The sequence below is a fragment of the Plectropomus leopardus genome, chromosome 1, assembly GCF_008729295.1.
Source record: "Plectropomus leopardus isolate mb chromosome 1, YSFRI_Pleo_2.0, whole genome shotgun sequence".
In the NCBI taxonomy this organism is placed as follows: domain Eukaryota; kingdom Metazoa; phylum Chordata; class Actinopteri; order Perciformes; family Serranidae; genus Plectropomus; species Plectropomus leopardus.
Window position 1 is genome coordinate 31,932,787 of NC_056463.1, and position 19,637 is coordinate 31,952,423.

At 40.5% G+C, this 19,637-nt stretch overlaps 1 protein-coding gene across 1 annotated transcript in view; it reads right to left on the reverse strand.

Moving 5' to 3' along the window:
* Nucleotides 1-345: 345 nt before the first annotated feature.
* LOC121944784 (leucine-rich repeat-containing protein 49) overlaps nucleotides 346-19,637 on the reverse strand; it is a 39,524-nt gene continuing 20,232 nt past the window's right edge. The window contains exons 11-18 of the mRNA XM_042488684.1: nucleotides 18,837-18,920; nucleotides 17,276-17,445; nucleotides 15,388-15,483; nucleotides 8,089-8,323; nucleotides 7,547-7,732; nucleotides 7,198-7,307; nucleotides 3,564-3,717; nucleotides 346-1,115 (exon numbers count right to left, since the gene is read on the reverse strand). Coding sequence (XP_042344618.1) covers nucleotides 900-1,115; nucleotides 3,564-3,717; nucleotides 7,198-7,307; nucleotides 7,547-7,732; nucleotides 8,089-8,323; nucleotides 15,388-15,483; nucleotides 17,276-17,445; nucleotides 18,837-18,920 — 1,251 coding nt within the window. The 3' untranslated portion in view covers nucleotides 346-899. The remainder of the gene's footprint in view (nucleotides 1,116-3,563; nucleotides 3,718-7,197; nucleotides 7,308-7,546; nucleotides 7,733-8,088; nucleotides 8,324-15,387; nucleotides 15,484-17,275; nucleotides 17,446-18,836; nucleotides 18,921-19,637) is intronic.

A 19,637-nucleotide genomic window follows, 5' to 3' on the forward strand; every position in this document is an offset into this window, starting at 1 on the left:
ATAGGGCCAGCAGGGTTGTCAAAGGTCTCAGTTTAAGAGGTTCCAATACGTCAGAGTAGTGTAGACACGAGGCGCAAATGAAATGAAAACGCATTAGTGTGGATGAAGCCTAAGACATGAAGTTGAGCATTAACATATTTTAGAATTTGACTCAGACTCACAGAACCAGGGGAAACTTGCAACTTAAAAAACAACTGGTTTGAACTGATTAAAGAAAGTCGAGGCTTCTTCACTCCTGTGGACAGATTTCCAGGAGAAGGCGATCATGTAAACTATGTACACAAACTGAGTGTTAATACAGAATTTTTAATACTAAGTACAATACAGAAAATCAGTGGTAAACAAAGAAAAGTCCTTGTCCTCGTCTGTGCCCTTCCTTTTATGTCAGGCAGGAAAAAGTGAGAGCGATGCATGAAACATTATTTAAGACACAGAAAAATCATTCTAGTCTCGACAAAAGAGACACGGGTCATTTTCAGCTGATGACTAATGGTGGGGAGGGTTCATTCAGAAAGCTTTTAAAGTGCAGAGGATGCTCCGTAGGGACCACAATGCACTATGAGTCAATACGTCCCTTTCACTTCCTTCAAGTATGTTACAGCTCCAAGCATTGAAGAATCAAACGATGTGTTTTCAGTGAAAATCTACATTCAATCAAGACGCCTTTATGGTGATTATTTCCTCAGACATCTTTAAAACAGTCTACATCCATCTTAAAGAGCCTCTAGGGAAATATACCCTTCAGTTTCCAAAGATTTTATTAACTGTCAGTGGTAAGTCACTAAGTGATGATGTGCTATAAATGGAGTTTGAGATGAAGCCCCGCAGGCGCCCGGGAAAGCTAGGTCCATATGTGTGCATTGTTAGTGTACAGTGTAAGAGTGAACCTTTGGTCCTCTTCACTTGGTCTCAGAGAGCTTCGCAAGGCTGGCTTGGCGGAAGGCCGCTCGGTCCCTCATCTCCAACACACAGTCTCTCACCATCTCTGCAAACATGGAGGGCCAGAGTTTGTGCAGGGCCTCACCCTTCAGATTGGTGTCTGATGCCCTTTGGACCAACTCCTGGAGGTACTGCTCTATCATGGCAGCACGCTCCGATGACTCCACAGTGCCCTCCTGTGAGGAAAACAAGAGAATATCATTCATGGTGATTCCATTGTCATAAGTACATTAAGGTGAGGTGAAGTGGCAGGAATTCATAGCACGAAAATGTAAAGCTCGTACACTAGGTGCAGTAGTTGAACACAACAATGTAGATCTAAATGAGGCTATCACATGCACATGTTTATTATAACTGCTGAAGCAAGATATTTATTCTTTAGAATGTCATTAAAACGGGTGTCAGTACAGTCAAAAAAGCATACTATTTTGTAGCCAAAATGAATGATACAGTAAGCACAAATTACAGTACAGTACAGCACCCAAATATACTTTAAATGTCAGATTTAACTTTTGAAATTCCTGTCATGAAGTTACGTCTTAGAGAAATGAGAATATGGAATAAGTTAACACTGTTGAAATGCCTTAATCTTGATGACTTGAGATAAATACAGAGGTACAAGCTACACCAGGCTTTGGCCTTGCAGACTGCTTGTTAGGAGCATTAATTCATTGCTGGTGCTGGTTTGGGGATTGCATAAATAAAAGATAAAATAAAATAATGTAGGGCCCGTAACCTGGTTCGGAAAATATGTTTTGCATGGCAGCAAACTCTAACGCAATAGACACTTTTCACACCCTCTCACACCACGCGTTCATTTCCTAAGCCAATAAAAATAAATGATTACTTTATGAGGTCATGACACAAAAACAGGATACAGTGTAAGGACAGCCAAGACAGCACCATAAAACACTGGCAAAGCCAGCCGCCATTTGGGTTTTGATGCATCTTTACTTGTACTTGGAGTGGCCAAAAAGAATGGAGAAAGACTCACATCACAACAGTAGTTTATTACATATCATATATAAAATAAGTCTGGATGAATATGTGATGTCTCCAAATACGTCCTAAAATGATAAAAAGGTTTAATAAAATGATTGCTGGTTTGCTGAGGAGTTCAATGGATTTATGCTTAAAATGATAATGACTGTAACCACAAACAGTTCCACTGCACATTAGTGTAGGGTGAAATTCTCATAAAGTACACGAATGCATGTTGTCCTTCAGAGGTTTGCTGAGATTTTCAATAAATTCCTGTTCAGGACAACATGTGACCATGTAAATTTTGCTGTGTATTTTTTGTGAAAATGAAAGGGAAAATCAGCTCAAAATGACATAATAACCCACTGACACTGAATTTCCACATATTTGAACTGCATTGAAAAAAGAAAATGTTGCAGCAGTCAGTATCTGATTTCTTTTGGTCATATCCGGGATGTGGCAGAAGTGCATACAGTATATATAAATATACCAAATGGTGCCATAAAAATCAATTTGGGTTCAGGTAAAAATATTTGGGAGCAGGTAATTTACAGGTACATGCACAAATGCATGTTTACTTTAGTTTATTAGGATTCTTATTAGATACAGCATTGCTGCAGCTATTCTCCCTTAAAACAGACTTAACATACTGACAATGCAACTATTACAACTTTGATCATTACACGTAACAGCTTATTTCTTCATATTTTGAGCCTTGCAATGCCAGCCCAACCCACTGATTGAATGAAAAGTTGTACTATAAAGACATTTTAACTATGTACCAGATAATAAAATGAAAATCCACTCATTGGTGGATGCAGTGTATCCTTAAGTAAAAAGGCTAATCTGAACAGCAGGCAGCAAAGTAAGAGAGATGTGACGCCGATACAAGAAGCGATATTGTACTATAGTTCCTGATCTTGACAACACAAGCTCAAACACACCACTCCAAAACATCTTGGTGGAAGGAAAATAGAAATTGTATTATGAGTGCATTTCTGGAGCTGGCCATATGCTGTGATATACTGCCTAAAATTCTTATTATTGTTTGTCGATGGAACTAACCCTCTCAACTGCTGAGTGGGCAGTTATCCCAAATCTGACTTATTTATTTGTTGTGGTGAAAATGAACATTGAGTTATGTTTGGGACTTGGAGCTCAGCATTGTTTTTAAACCACAGCACAATAGCACAGAAAGTGAAATCAGATGTCCTATTGGAATAATGCATTCAGCAAAACATCTGTGATGACAGCTGCCTGCATGTTTACTTCTGTGGCATGCACATGCTCACACACCAATTATACAGGGTGGGTGGCAAATGTTGATTCCTGTCTGATGGTGCACTAGACTTATTATATTTATTTTACATGGAAATACTTGTGTTTGGTAAATCATTCTCTTGCCACCTGATTTGTTGCCTTCTAACTTTTGTGAAAGCTCAGCTACAATAGATGTACTGCAACAATGACAGTTAAGTTTGACACTCTACAACTCAACAAGGCCCTGTTGGCAAATAGTAGACAAGTGGATAGATGTGGGACTCAAAATAGCTTTTACAAACTTTTCTATCACCTGTTAAAAGATATATGTTTTTTAAACAAAAAAAAAAAAAAACAAGAATAAAAAAATTAACAGAGCTGACCTCAGGGCTCTCTGCACTGCAGTCTCTACTTGGGTAGTTGAACAGCGCTCTGCTCAGGCCCTCTCCCAGGAGCTTCCCATTATCTCGCAGCTCCTCCGGACTCAGTCCTGCCCGCCGGCCGCGCCCCTCCAACAGGAATTGCAGCTGGCGTTTCCTTTAGGGTGGAGAGAAAAAGGTAAGTTGGACACACAACACACCTGAGGAGAAACAGTGGCAGAAAGTGAGTGATGCCAAGGAAAAAACAGTAGAGTCCTTTGAAAGTGATGTAAACTACATCGCAAATGTTGCTGTCTATCAGTATGAAATCTCCTGTGTTACACTACTGCACAAACATGTTCCACAGGCCAGTGCCAGGATCCTGAAATAGTCTGTTCAGAGGAGGCTAGAGGCAAAAATTCCATATACAATAAGATAAGTTAGTTAAGTGTCTCTGTGTGTGTGTGTGTGTGTGTGTGTGTGTGTGTGTGTGTGTGTGTGCCAAAACGCATTAGTGTGTGTCAGTCACACATTACACTGACTAACAAGGTAAAACAAGCTTAAGGAAGGTAGACACATGTGTTTGCGAGTGTGTGTGTATTACTGTCGGAGAGAATCATGTGGGCATCAGTTAAGAAAGTGTTGTGTGTCGATCAAATAAATTTGTTAATAGAGGGTAATTGAGTGTAAACATCACTTGGGAGAACAGCAGTTATGATCAGATTACAGCAAAGATCAACTCAGTCAATTGGCTCTTTTGCAAGGAAAAGTCAATGTGGGAAACCCTGAAACACTACTTCTAGAGTACATTTTTTCATTTTGGGTTTGAGCCACAAGTTAACATGATACTTAAGTTGCTATCTGACTTTAACAAACACAGCCAGTAAAATCTATTTAAAGGTCTTGTGCAATTTTTTGGGTTTTGCAAGATACAACAAAAGTATTAAGGATTACAGTGGGTGCATTCCTTAAAACAGTTTTCCCTTGATATTTCCCTTCACTGAGACCCGTAGTGATTTTAGGTTTTTCTAGTACAAAAATGTTTAGGGCCTTTCTTATACATCAGTACAACACGTGCACAATGTGGCATTATAAGCAAACAGCTGATGAAAGCAGGAAAATCACAAATAACAGAAGTGGGACCTCATGTTGCAATTATTTGTAGTAAATGCTTTATGCTGGTAGCAAGTATTGTATACACTTACAAGTAATGACTGAAAATAGCTTTGTTCAGCAGAAAACAGAGAGGTGCCATAACTGTATGCCTTTCAAACAATTTGTCCTGTAAAACCTGGCTAACTGATCAATTTTACAGGAGCATGTGTCCACAACAAACTGTAACCAAAATCTAACAGTGAAGGATTACACACATCATAAACAGTGTTGCAGCTTGGTCAAATAATTTTTTTTAGAAACATTACAACGTAATTGAGTAAATGCTCCTTATGCTGCACATCACACTCTGGTCTAGTCCGTTATATTGACTGATTAAAGACTTAAGTTAAACGAGAATCCATAAGGATGTGTACGTTAAAGGAAAACTTCACCCATTATATATCAGTTACACACTCTTTTACATTGAATTTGTGAATAAAAATATCTTGAGTTAATGAATTGACTTCCTAGTCTCACACAACTCATGCGGGATAATCCAAGTCTCATTTATCCAGTCACATACTCAGTACTTGTCAAACAGACAGCCCTTTGAGCCAATTGACAAAAATGTTAATTTTACCTTGCTAAACACAGGAGCTGCTGGTCTACCGCTGCTTTAATTGGTTGTCTGTGTAATTGTGTGACTTTGCCGAACTCAAACTAACACTTTAAAACACCAAAATCACACAATAACACAAACTAACTGATAAAGGCAGCAGTAGACAAGCAGCTCCCTTCTTCAGCAAGTTATACTGTTTTCGTCAGTTAGGCCCGGCTTTAAAGAGAACATAGTTAAGTTTCACTTCCAATTAAGTTCACCGTCAGAAAGAGCTGTCTTATTTGGAAGTGCTGAGTACAAATGGATAAATGAGACTTGGATTATACTGCATGAATCCTGTTAGAGTTTGCAAATGGATGTTTTGATAGTTTTGCTGTTATTAAACAGCTCACCTATGAAATTCGTCAAGATTTACCTCTGTTTTTGGATTCTTCTTTCACCGAAAGCAAGTAAGAAAAATGTTTTCTTCACAAATTCAACATAACACATGGCAAGTAAGTACCACATACATGTGGTAATTTGTGGGGTTGAGGGTTCCTTTATTATGATCCTTGCGAAGAATGTCTGTCATGCACGTTTACACGAGCAAAGGTTTTAATTGCAGCTGCACGTAAAATAACATCCAAGGCATCTTACAGTAGTTGGATCCTCGTGGGAATCCGTGGGAATGTCTGGGCCTACCTCTACACACTCTGTTATGCAGGAGCCATGACAACTCAACAATGTTTCAAGCTAAACCCACTAAGCAACACAAGAGCTTTGTGGGAACATGAAACATAAACTCCTTACATTGTGTTTTCTGCAGATGTTTTAATGGTTATCTAATTTCCCTTTTCCAGTATTTTTTATCCACAAAACTTTATATAGCACACAGTCTAAGGGAGGAAAGTTCTGATAAATAAGAGGACAAATTAAACAGCAGTTTGTGTAATAAATAGATGTGTTCACTAAAAGGGTAATAATTTTGCATGCAGTGATTAACATGTCAGTACTGATGGGAAAAAAATCTTCGGCCTTGGGCTGCTGTGTATTATCTATCCATAAAAGTGTATGAAGCGGGATGAGATGAAGCCTAGAGCAAGTTGTCTTAAAGTTTACCGGTTCATTTTCGACATCATTCTGAAAGGACAATCGAGGACACTGAGGCAGCTCAAACTCAATACTGGGCTCACATAATGACATGCTGCGTAAAAGTAAGTGACAAGTTGGTTTTATTTTTTTGTTTACATTTTATTTAACATAATGTCATTGTCTTCGACCTTGAACCATATAACATAAAGGCTTTCATTTCCTTAATTCAGTCATCAAAATTGAGGTTAATTGGAAAGATACTGATTAATATAATACCGTTTCTTAACCAGTCAGATGATTCAAACTGGCAATTTTCCAATCTTTAGAACAATTAATAATAATAATAATAATACTGATAATAATAACAATAGTGTGGTGCAGTTTTGCTTTTGACCTTTTACAATTTAAGCTGCACTTAAACAACCAATGCAGACCATTGTAAAAAGTTCTTGTGCGTGACAAAAGCAGAATTTTGCTTTGTGAGGATGTTTCTTATTAACCAAGAGTGACAGACCTCTAGAGCTTTTGGCTGGGGAGAGAGAAGAATGTTTGTGTGGAAGTGCCAAGTACCCACCCTTACCCTGAGACACATAGTCTAATTCCCCTGGCTCCTTGGTGCCAGGCTCTGTCTCGCTGACTAACACAAACACACTCACGCACACACACTCAAATGTATACGTGCACAGGCATGCACGTACATGTACAGTAGCCTACACACTCACAAGCTTTAACTCACACATACACATATAAGAATCCACCTATTCTTAACACACTCAAACAAATGACGTACAGAGTCCAGGGCACAGTACACAACTGTTATTAAAATGCACTCAATGTTATGTTGTGGTTAATTTTCTAAGATCAAGTTCTTACCTGGATTCCTCTAACAGCAGGAGGAGCCGGCAACGTGGAGTTTCGGTAGCTGCTATATGACCCAGTGTCCCAAACACACGCTCCGCAGCGATCACATCATTCATGGTCACCTAGGGATACAGGTAGAATTTACACACACAGCAGGAGATACTTTATCATGTGTATCTCCAAACTCTGACAACACAAAAGAAGGACTTACAGCTTTGTCAGGGGTTATACCATCTTAAACCATCCAGTCCCGGCACAAAACTACAACTCTGTACTGTGTTTTACTGAAGAACATTTAACAGTAGTGGTTGGGATAATTAAGCTGAAAAAGGCTGCAGGAGGAATGCATAAAGGCCCTCACCTCTTGGCCATTGATCCTCTGCAGATTAAAGTGATTGAGGCGGTAGATGACAAAGGAGCGCCACAGAGCCAGACTGACCACCGGGTTGCCCGCTGGGTGGATGGTCAGCTGGTCCAGACGCCTCACCTGAGTCAGGGCCGCCAGCTGAGGCAGACGGCTGATGTTGGTTTCTAAGAAGATCAGGTGCTGCAGAAAAAGTAATCAGTTCAGACAGGTAGAGCTATGTAGCTACAGTATGTTTGTCCATGCCTGCTTCAGCTCAATTAGTTGATCATAGCAAAGATTGGAAAAAATGTCCTACTTAATATATTGTACATGAAACATGTATTTCCATTATAACATTTATTATAAAGAATATCATTAGTCGACTGTGTGACAGTCAGCTCTTGTACAGGCAAAATTAACCTAGCTTAGACAACGAAAAGTGGACTGGGAAAAACCTTACACAGAGAGTCAAACATTTAAGGTAACGTGTATATGGTTTCCCTCTTGCTGTGAACATTATCCCATGCCTTATTCTGGTATGTGGCTGCTTTTCTCACCGACAGATTTGGAAACTTGACCCTTATTCGCGGCAGTGTTGGTACAATGGCGTCAAAGTTGATGTAGCGGAAGGTTATTACAGTGACAGCACCAGCGGTCTGAACTCCCCAGCCCCTCTCCAGGGCCTCCAAGGCCCCGGGTCCGAATAAACGCAGGGTGTCTCCATCCAGCTCTGCCAGGTGACTGTCAGAGAGGGACAAGCTCTGAACACTGCCGCTCCCTGCCTCCACAAGCCTGCAAAAAAAACACACACACACACACACACACACACACACACACACACACACACACAAACACTTGATTTGCTGAATGTGCAACATTTATTGCCTTTAAGCACATCTTTGGGCCAAAAGTGCTTTGCTTACATTTGTTTTAAAAAAGGAAGCATTGTGCTAAAAGAAGGTAAAGGCAGCATCGCTGCAGAACACCCAGCAGTCTAGTCAATGTCCTATTTGTCTCTCCTAATTGTTCTCTATTCTCCTATACGACAGTTGAAGTGCCCTTCCCTGATAAGAGAGTCGTGAGAGTGGAGAATCTAGGCGCGTCTCAAGGAGACATAATCTCCCTGCCCGAGCCCATGTGCTCAGCCCTCTGGGTCTGCTGACACTCAGGGGACTTTTCTGCATAGCAGGGCATCGGATGGCTACTGGCTGCACACTACTCAACACTGATTATTTTGAGTTTAGCCCGCCAACACACTAATCACCCCTATTCATATTTCACACCCTTCCAATCTCGCCGCAACAGAAAGCCATAGTGGTTAGAAGACTAATCCTTTGATTACAGAACTCTTATCCAAGATTCTTGTTGAGACCGATTTTTAGAAAGTGTGTGTTTGAGAAAAGAGAGAGTGAGTCAGGGACAGGAAAAGGACAGCAGACATACTGTAGACAGAGAGGTACATACATCAGGAAAGACAAGGAAGCTGTACTGTAACTGAAGCTTCTTTGAAAAGGCCACCTTTGTTGCGTGCACAGTAAGACTGATCCCCCAGAGATGACTCCTCTCTGTACCAGTTCCCTCTCATAACTGAGAAGCAAAAGGGGGATCAAAAATTTGGAGAATTGATCAGAGCTGCAACTAGGGATTTTTTCCCATGGCTTAATCCTCTTATAATAAATCTGTGAGCTGTTGAGCTAAAAAAAAATATATACCAATGAGAAGTCTCCAGACTGCTTTATTTCCTATCCAAAATCACCTGATATTCGATTCACTTACACAAAAGACAGGATTGTCCAAACTTTTTTGAATGGGGGCCAGATAAGATAATGTGAAAATACCATGGGGGCCAGCTGCTTCTCGCATTATATGGGTTATTTAAAAAGAAAACATACAAATGACTCTACTGCTTCATCTTTCACTGAAAAAGTATTTAACTTTCAACTGCACCTGAAAGCTGCAGCCCTTTCTGAAAACATATTAGTTCCGCCTGCGTAGTTCCTACTTGCTGCATATCTACAAGATATATGATAGTCTTGCCAATGTGGGGTAAATTGAAAAAATGCAAAGTGATCTGCTTGATTAACCAATACTGTGTGATGGGCCACATATAGTCTATTTTGAACAAGCCAAAGGACATATAAAGTCAAGATTGTCCCCTGACATGAGAAAAGCGGAAAATCCTCACAACTGAGAAACAAGAGAGTGAGATACTTGTCTTTAGTCTGTAACAGCTGAGACAGTTAGGATGGTTTATGTATGTTTACTAACCAGTTATCATAGTGGAATATTCTACCACACAGCTTCACATTTGTAAACTGCTGGAGGCGGAACGTGACTCTACACTGACATCCAGCTCTTGGTGGGTGATACTTTGGCCTCAAGTCACTATGACTGAATCATTCTTGTGTAAATACAGGTGAATGGTCAGGTGCCTCAGGAGACAGCAAAGTGCAGGACCAGTTCAGACTATGGCTGTAAGGCCTTTAGGAAACTTTCTGAGTATGTGTGGTCTGCTTGTAAGTGTCCATAGAAGTTTAAATTGTGATTTAAAGTATTCTTTGAGGCTGTAGTCTGCCTTGGAGTTCGGTGGGTTTATGTAAGTTTAGTTAGTTTTAAATAGCCTTTAGGAGAGCAACAACAACCTAACATGAAGCCACAAAATACACCTGCCCTTAAAAAAAACTCAGATTAATCGTGTACTACAGCCTGAGTCATTAAACCAGTGACAGACGGGGAATATCCCACTCAGTCATCATATCTGTATCCAGACACATTACTCTTAGATGATACATAATGAGATCCTTCATGCACACTGCATGAATGCCATTCCTAATCAAATGTCAAGGGACGGTCATGGAGAATATGGGGGGATTGCCATGGGCACTGAGAAGAGGATATGGTGTGGCAAAGTCATTCTTATGGTTAATTTTTCCTGGTGGCCAACAGCCAAACTCTAACTAAAAAGTCCCCTGATGGCACAGACAGCTTTTTCCCCCCAATGACCAAGATTACAAAACACACATCTATAAAATAGATGACAGTACACTTTGAACAACACATAAGGTCAATATCACTCTCGTTCCTTGTTACACTACTAACCGCTAGAATTAAAGAAAAGGGCGCTGACAGATGTGACAAGGCCTAAATAGAGTGGATTTTTGAGTGCAGCTACAAAATCAGGAATAAGTACATAAATGTTTTAAGATGAGTGCAAGTTTCCATATAATGAAATGTACATTGTACAACAACAAGAGCTTTGACTGGAAGCAGGTGTAATACTTAAAGCATTAAAACCAAGTTGTAAGCAAATGTCGTATTTGTCGTATTTTCCCACCTGAACCCTATTTTCCCTTGTTTTTGTGTCCAAATGACTAATGGGACCAACAATTTTAAAGAGTGCTGCAGCCGGCAGCTGAGAAACAGGGTGCAATGTAACCACCAATCAACGCCCACTAAAAGTGTTGGTTTTTGCTACTGACAGGCTCAGATTGTTTTAAGTGTCTGATAAAACATTTATCTTAACCTTTCATTTGAGCTGTTCTTTTTTATTTAACCAAGTTGCACACAATAAGAAGTCTTGTTCTAGCGTCTTGTGAGTTGATGTACTGCAGGAGACCAAAACAAGCAAACCACATCAAACAAAAGGTAAATAAAAACATTTTATTTCTCTGTATGGGTCATTTCCATAATGTTACCAGACACTTAGAATAACAATATGAGCCTGTCAATGGCAAAAACAAGCCCTAAGTGGTTACACTGAGGCCCATTTAGCAGTTGCCAGCTGCAGCACTCTCTCTTCATACTGGACCAATTTCAAAAAATGTTGTTCCCAGTCACTTAGACACAAAAACATGTGAAAATAGGGTCCAGGTTGAAACATACCAAAGCTTCTCTTTAAAGTTGCAAAGTCCAAGTGGCTTGGCCAGCAATCGACGGGGAGGCAACGGCCATTGAAAAGCAGTTCAATCATAAGGATACGCCACGCCTCCGAGATGTAAGATTGCCAAAGGCAGAAAATCAGTAGGATTGGAGAGTGGTGCAGGAGATGGAGCGTAACATGTAGATAAGTCATGTAAAGAAAGAGAGTAACTTCTGTGTGCCTGGAAGTGTGCCACCAACATACTCTGCACTGTGTCATGTATTGTTCCCCCTTAATAACAACTGAAAGGCTGCCAGGTGGCCCTGAATCCCCTGGTGACATGAACCCAGCAACTAACGCTGAGAGAAGAAGCGAACAAGGCAGGGAAGGTTGACTGTCTGAGAGTCTGTCACAATTACATGGATCCTGCTCTAGCCCATTAGACTCTGAATCTAATTCAATTAGGGCTATCTCACTTAATCCTACAAGAGTTTTTAAAAGGACATCTGTCATCTCTCAACAACTTAATCCTCCCTAAGAAATGGCTTGTAACATACACATGTCTCCAATTGCCTGCTCTGAGTGTAATGTTTCCTACCCGTCACTACCACACAGTATTTCTATGTCCTTATGCAGTCATCTGAAAAATGTATATCATCATTTCACAGTAACAAAGTGAAAAAAAGTTGTTCAAGTGGCAGTTACTGGTGCAGTGCAGATGTTGGGCTTATTGGACTTATCGCTGAGTCCTGCAGACTGTTACTGTACAGTGTGTGGTGATTTTGGATTTAAGGTTTCATTTAAGGAGCCTGCCAAACTTCATTTTCACCATTGTGAAAATAATTCATGTATGTATGTGCCTGTAAAACCACCTGTGTCTCGCAACTATGAATTAAATAAATGTATGAACAGTACAAAGGCATTCCCATCTCCCCAAATGGTGGCCAACATCACTATTAAATTACTAAGTGATAACTCTTCCACTGCAATGCAGGTCAAATAAATCTAAAATGGTTAATACTTGCATTACAGTCACATCTTGGCAGTGACATAAGTCATTGTCCCATAACTTATTAGAGGAACCCATTGACACTATCATGCTACATGCGCTGTCATCATTCTAATTTGTCACCATTATGGAGCTGATGCAAACCAGAGATGACATCATATCATCATCTTTTTCTCCATTTGTCACCATGATTAACTACATTCTGAGGCAGTGTAGATGTCTTCTTTATATTGAACAGTTTTCAATTATTTGTGATACAATTAATTTGGTTGCAAATTTGGAAAGCATAGTTTTCAGAACACCAATAATGCAAACATTGCACATGAAGCAATTGTGAAGACTAGAAATATTTAAAAATTCTTGACTGAATACATGAATAATGAGATTACACTGCATAAATCTAATCATACAAAAATAAGTCACTTTGTATCAAATGCAATTAGCTGTTTATATCAGCATTCTCACAAATTTCTTTTCAAAACTTGTTGGGACTTTTTTTTTTTTTTTAATTAAATTAAGGTCGTGTTTTTACTCAAAATGCAATGATTCTAGTTCTCAAAAGCCACCTTGGAGTTAAAGAAATAGAGGGCAGTCCCCAGTCTGATACTCAGGAAGAAACACACATGCACCAGAGGTTGCTCTGCTCCCCAGGCTGTCACTGAGCAGATCCAGATGTGTGGATGTGCCATGTCCAACCCCTGACCTAAATGGGAAACCAAGAATCTGTTAAGATTATGGAGTCTCAGGATTATAGATGAGCTGCAACAAACCGTACACTGTCTGTTTGCAAAAGAGTAAACCTTCCCATGCTGTTGGAATTTCTGGGAATTCACACCCCTACGGACCTGATCCATGACGTCATGCACAAGTGGCACAAGAGTGTTGATTCACAGGCCTCAAAAAATAGGGACAAGTTCTTCCATCATCTGCCCCCTTCATGTTTGACAGTGGGGAGGATGATGTAATTTTCACCAGCATCTAGTACTTCAACAGCTATCTGAGGTGACTGGAGCTACACTGTGTAGGCATTATAACCCTTCAGTAAACCCACACACTGGTGAAATAAACCTCTAAATTTCCAACCTACTGCACCTATTCCCAGGTATTTTATGATTAGTGAGTGATACAATTCCCATGTTAAAAGAAAGTGGTAGTCTGGATCACATGAGTCCTGTTCGTCACCAGGAACTTTTAAGCCACATAACTGAAGTTATAATCGACCCTGTAAATGAAAGCCATTGCCATTGAGGGATTGTGCTTCGGGGCCATTTTGGTATCCTGGTGCAGGAAGGAAAAGCCGTCTTTGAAACATGTAATAATAGTCCCTGACACAGCCCCCACTTTCATCTCAGCCCTGCCTCTCATAACTCATTCAGACCTGGATCACTCTCTGCAGGAGAGTATATCAGAGCTCTACGCTCAACGTAGCACAGACTGGTGATTTATAGCGCTTACAGCATCATGTTATAAACAGTGGAGGAAGAAAACTGCCTTCAAACATCTTAGACATGCATGTACTGATTTTACCAGAGGGCTCAGGGGCAGCCAAGACCCTCACCCATGGAATAAGTGAAGGAGTCACTTTGCTGTTCAAGAATATTTCAAGATGGGTCTGATGCACCAGCTGTTGCAGGGATCAAATCTGTAACCAGGATGATCTCTCTGTATGTTTAGACTATTCTGACAACCCATGAGAAAAGAAAAACGGATGGTGCAGCTGCTAGAAACACACGTAGAAAATATCAATGACAAGGAGGTCAGGTAGGCAGGAACAGACGACTAAAAGTCTGGATGAATGTTTTTTCAAGCAGATACAATGTGGTTGCACTTCTAATACTGTACTGTATTAGAAATATATATGAACTGAAGATAACAACATTCAATAAAATGACTTTCAGGGTCTTCTACCAGGTGCAGCAAGAAGCTCTGATCTGAAAAAAATCTTAACTAGTAAAGTAGTGGAGTAAAAAGTACAATACTTCCCTCTGAAGTGTAGTGGGGTTGAAGTGGAAAGTGGCATGACATTAAAAACAAAATAGGGCAAACATAAGAAAAAAAATTGTATGTTTGTACTCTCGTATGTAGTTTCTTGCATGAAGCCCATTGCATGAAGTGAAAATCACACCCCTTCTTCAACACCTTCACTGGCTCCCAATACAGCAGAGAATTCAATTCAAGATCCTCCTCATCACCTACATATCCCTCAGTAACCTTGCCCCCTGACACCTTACAGACCTTCTCTGACGCCACTCCCCTACTCTCCACCTCAGATCATCAGATCCCAACATTCTGACCCCCCATCACCATAACCAAGCATCGCACCTTGGGGGACAAAGCCTTTGCCATTGCTGTCCAAACCCTCTGGAACTCCCTCCCTCCAAACATCAGGAACTCACTCACTGCATTCATTTAAAACCAACTCAAAACCCACCTTTTCAAATTAGCCTACAACACTTGACTCCCATTGCCTTCTCATATCTGAACTGTTATATCCTCTATGTTTTGTATTTGTATTCTGTTCTTTGTATTTGTATTTGTTCTTGTTTCATTTAAGCATCTTTCAGTATTACATATTTTGTATTTGTAATTATTTTATTTTTTGCATTTCATGTAAAGCATCTTTGAGTATTTAGAAACGCGTCCTATCCATTATTTTTATTATGATTATCATTATTATTATAACCTTGACAAATAAAACCAGAACTTTCTGCAGGACTAAGATACCACATGGGAAGATGTGTGCACAGCAATCTAAATGAACTGAGCCTTTGCTCCATTTTGCAATACATCTGTTGATCTCTAAAAATTAGCCAACACAACTCATAAAAATGCAATCACTTTGTTTCTAATTACTGGCCAATACAGACAACTTTGCTAATCTAGTGACAAAGACCATTTAAGAGCCCAGGCGAGGGCTTATTTTGGACTTTTTGTAGATGTACAGTATATGGCAAGGTGGGTGTACAAACACATGCGTTTTTGTCTTACTTTGGATCTCGTGGGCTGTTTGGACGACTGTTGGTGCGAAGTCTGCTCTCTGTTCCCCCTGATGGTCGCTCAGGTCCTGAACCTGGGCTTACCCGCCTGATGAAACAAACATAACAAACAAACAATTCTTTTTAGAATCTTGAAGGAAAAGCAGAACAGCAGACGCTCAGATTAGAGAGTTCAGCGAAAATTGACTGACTTCCAGCATTAAGGAAAAATGCATAAACTGTACTAGTCTCTCCCTTACGCATGCTTCTCTCTCTACCAAAATCTTTCATTGAAAGACACATCTCCTTCACTTAATCTTAGCCGCCAATCAAACTAAAGGGCTACACCATCTTGATGTCTATTTATGCCATTTTAAATGTTACCCCCCCCCAACACCTTGATGATCTCCCATTCAGGCAGCACAGACACAATTGTCCAGGTCTTAGCAAACATGACACTGGTTTAAAATGATCAGGGTACCCTCAATGAGTATGCCAACAGCTCTGAAGTGTTACAGTTTTATCTGAAAGCTGCTCCTCTTCAACAGGCATTCCATGTCCAACATCACTACCAAGATCTTGGATCAGATTTCCCCTCCAACCGTCAGGAGTGAAGACTAAAGAGTCCTGTATATGCAATCAAACCTGCCTGAAACTGAACCCAGCGTGCATAAATTCCTTATGTTTTCTGGTTCCCATATGAGCTACGTTATGTCCAGTTTAACCAAGTCTAAATAATTCAACTGTCACAGTGTAAGCCATGTTGACTTAACGTATACATGTAGTATGGGCGGTATATGTATATATAGATTGTAAAATATCCAATAATATGACAAAAATATTCTGATTCTCTCACAATTTGCTTTGGAACAAACACAAGCCACTGTAAATTGTAAGTCTTTTTGTTCTAGAAATGTGACTTAATGACATACTATGATATATTATGTATTGTGCTAGGGAAGTTAGCATCGGCACAGTCACTACCGGGAGCTCGCATAAACGGAGCCTGGGTCTGTTGAAGGTGGCAGGGCTGTTTAGGCTGCATATGAGCAGTGGGAGCTGGCACTAGGGGAGCGGCTTTGGGACACCAGAGTTCACTGCCTAGCCTCCTGGAGGTGTTGTGGGACCAACTAGGTGAAACACTGATGAAAGGAGGCTCCCACCTGATAACCCCAAAGATGTGTTAGTCTTCACTGCTCTCTGACCTATATATTTAAGCCATAATAGCTGATTGGTGACCATAGTTTCTATAGTGAGTGCTTATTCTTTTCTGGAGCACAAGTTTCTTGTGTTCAGTTGAAATTCCCGTCCGTGTGATGGGGAGGAGGGGGAGGAGGCAGAGCTTTCAGCCCAATCCAGCGGTTGTGGTTTTTAGTCCGTTCAGACCTGCCACCCTGGCTCTGCCTCCTCTTTCTTTCTTTTCTATTACTGCTCTCTGGCCTTTATATTTAAGTCATAATTGGTGATCAGTGACCCTAGGATCTTCATTGAGTGCCTATCCTTTTCTGAAGCACAAGTTTCTTGTGTTTTAGTTGAATTCTAAAGAAATTTTATATATATTTTTTTAAAAAAAGCATAAACTCATACCAAAGTGATCCTTCTTAATCATCATGTATGACCTACTAGAAGTATGTAGCAGTGTATTTTTCTGCAGAGATGCTGCCTTCTGCCTGTGTTTTCATATTTCTCCTTGTAATGCTGTGCTCGGGTCATTCCTGGGCAAAGCATGAAGGAGAGGTCGAGACTTCATAAAAAGGCAGTGTAAAGATGTGAGAAAAAAAAACAAATATAGTGGATCTTGGGTGGGCTATCGCTTTCACTTTCACTGGTGTAACTGTTTAGAAACAGTAACAAACATAGAACATCTTTAAGTGACAATCTTCTGATGCTGCAGCATGTACCTGGGTTCATCTGGAGAGGGTTCCTGTGCGAGGCCATTGGTCTGGCTGTGGGCAGGGCTGTTCTCTGGACTAACTTCTTCTTTAGCACCATTTGTTGGTGGCAGCTCCAGGCAGGCCCTGACACCCTCCCACTGCTGAGCTGCATTACGGATCGCCAGACGCCGCTTCTCCTTGATGAATGCAACACACCCATACATACACACACACACACACACACAAACACACAGAGGACAGAGAGGGTTTCAAGTGACAGTTCCCTTGAGCAGAACACAGAGGGTATATACTAAGATAATGCAACCACTCTGTCTATCTTGACTGTAAACGTATACCTCCTTTCTTGCTTGTCTCTGAGGTATGTTGTTGCAAAGAGTAAAAAAGAAAAACTACTCACTGGCCTTACTGGCACTTACCAAACCTCACTAAAGTTAGATCTGAAATTGCACATACATGTGTTGCTTTTATTTTTGACTTATTTGCTCTGGTTACCACAGCATTTTGATTTAACAGCAATTACAGCAGTAAAAGTGACATCCCACCCTGCTCCTTTTTCCATCTTTCAATTGTTCTTTCCTGGCCAAGCTGTAGTTTCAATATGCTCACTTATGGAATGTGCCACTCCCAAATGTAGTGGTGAGTCAGTATCAATCATAGTGAATCCTTCACCCTTACAAACTCTTGGCTGCAGCATTAAATATAACATTTCCTCAACACCAGGGATTAGCAGGAGTTAGGTTACTGGGAGACGATGTGTTCCACACAGACAGAAATCTCTCTGCAGAAGACACCACTGCAGCACAAACACAGTGGGAGGAGCACCATTAATATGCACTTTTACACACACATAATGACACATTTAATGTTAACAGATGCCTGTTGAAGACAGGCAGTCTTAGACCATTTAATGAAAAAAAGTATAATTCACAGATATAGTGCCCCTTTGGAAACTGTACCCCTCCGTATACATTAACAATATTTCCAAAGGGTACTTTTTCAGCAGAGTACTTATATGGACACGTTTAAAAAGTTGAAAGTCCATGTCAGCATCCAAAAAGTGGGAAAAGAAGAAAACAAGTGGAAAAAATCTGACAACAAATCCTGAACATGACCACAATATTTTAGAGATTTCTATTCAAGTATGATTTGATGGGTAGAAAGCACCATTAAGAGGCTAAAGAGATCAGTATTGTCCAAATCCACACTTAACACTTTAACCTGAGTCACATTCTTGTAATAGCCTGAAGCTGGCTTATATTGTGAAATATACTGTATTCAAACTACAGTATTGAGATCACATCTAATCAGCAATACAGTGTGTGTTAGTTTGAGAATACTACAGTGTGTAGCTCTATAAAATACTTTGTATTACATAACCATTTATCTTTTTCCTACTAAGAATGACTAACCATACAACACCCAATGTATCAAAAAGGGCACCAGTGGCTTCACAGACACGTGTTAATCGTCTTTCTGAGATGTAGGCCACCATATGTATTTGCTACATGTTCACACTCTAAATCAAGGCAGATGATGACAACAGGAGAAAATCACATCAGAGTGGTACCTTATGAATGGTCTGCTTGTGACTCTCCTTCTTCTTCTCCTCCTCTTTCCGAGCCTGTACACCAGCCATGCGCCGATCCTCGTCCTGAAAAAGATAGCTTGTGCAATCAGAGTGTCGCTCCATTCATGAGTTCTGAATTATTCAGAAGCGAGGGGAACCACAAAAGACGCCGCCAGGAAGGCTGCTCTCTACAGCAGAACTGGACCACTGTGGAGGATGGGAGGGATTCTCACACCAGCCGGCTGCATCACGGGATTATCTGTCTGATTTTCAGTCTCGGATCAAACTGAGCCCAGCTGTTGGGGAAAGCCAAAACTCCCAGAATGCATTGCTGCCAACACAATCTGAGTGTGCCAGCTGAGAGCCGGGGGGTATTCAGCAGTCTGTGACGAGAGCAGAGACGACGCTCCAGTCTGATCAATAGTGGCAAAATGCTCGTCTTACTAGAGTCAAGGCACTGATGTCAGCTAGTGGAGACAGATTAAGATGCTCAGCCTGTATGGGACTACTTTGAACTAATTTTGTGGGAAGAACAGTGCCTATGGGGAAAAAAATTACCAAAGTCCTGCAAATGCTATTCTGTAAAACTGATCAATATCTTATTGACTGCAAAGGGTGATATTTTTCAGCAATAACAATATCTTTGTTGGGGCTGGCTCCACATACTCCATTAGGTTGATTATTTGGCTGTTCAGGCTTCAGTGAGTCAACTGCTATATCTCAAGTTTAAAACTAAATTCAAAGTGATATTATTTCCTGAATACTATAGGTGGTCCTACAATCTGAAATGCATTTGCAGGT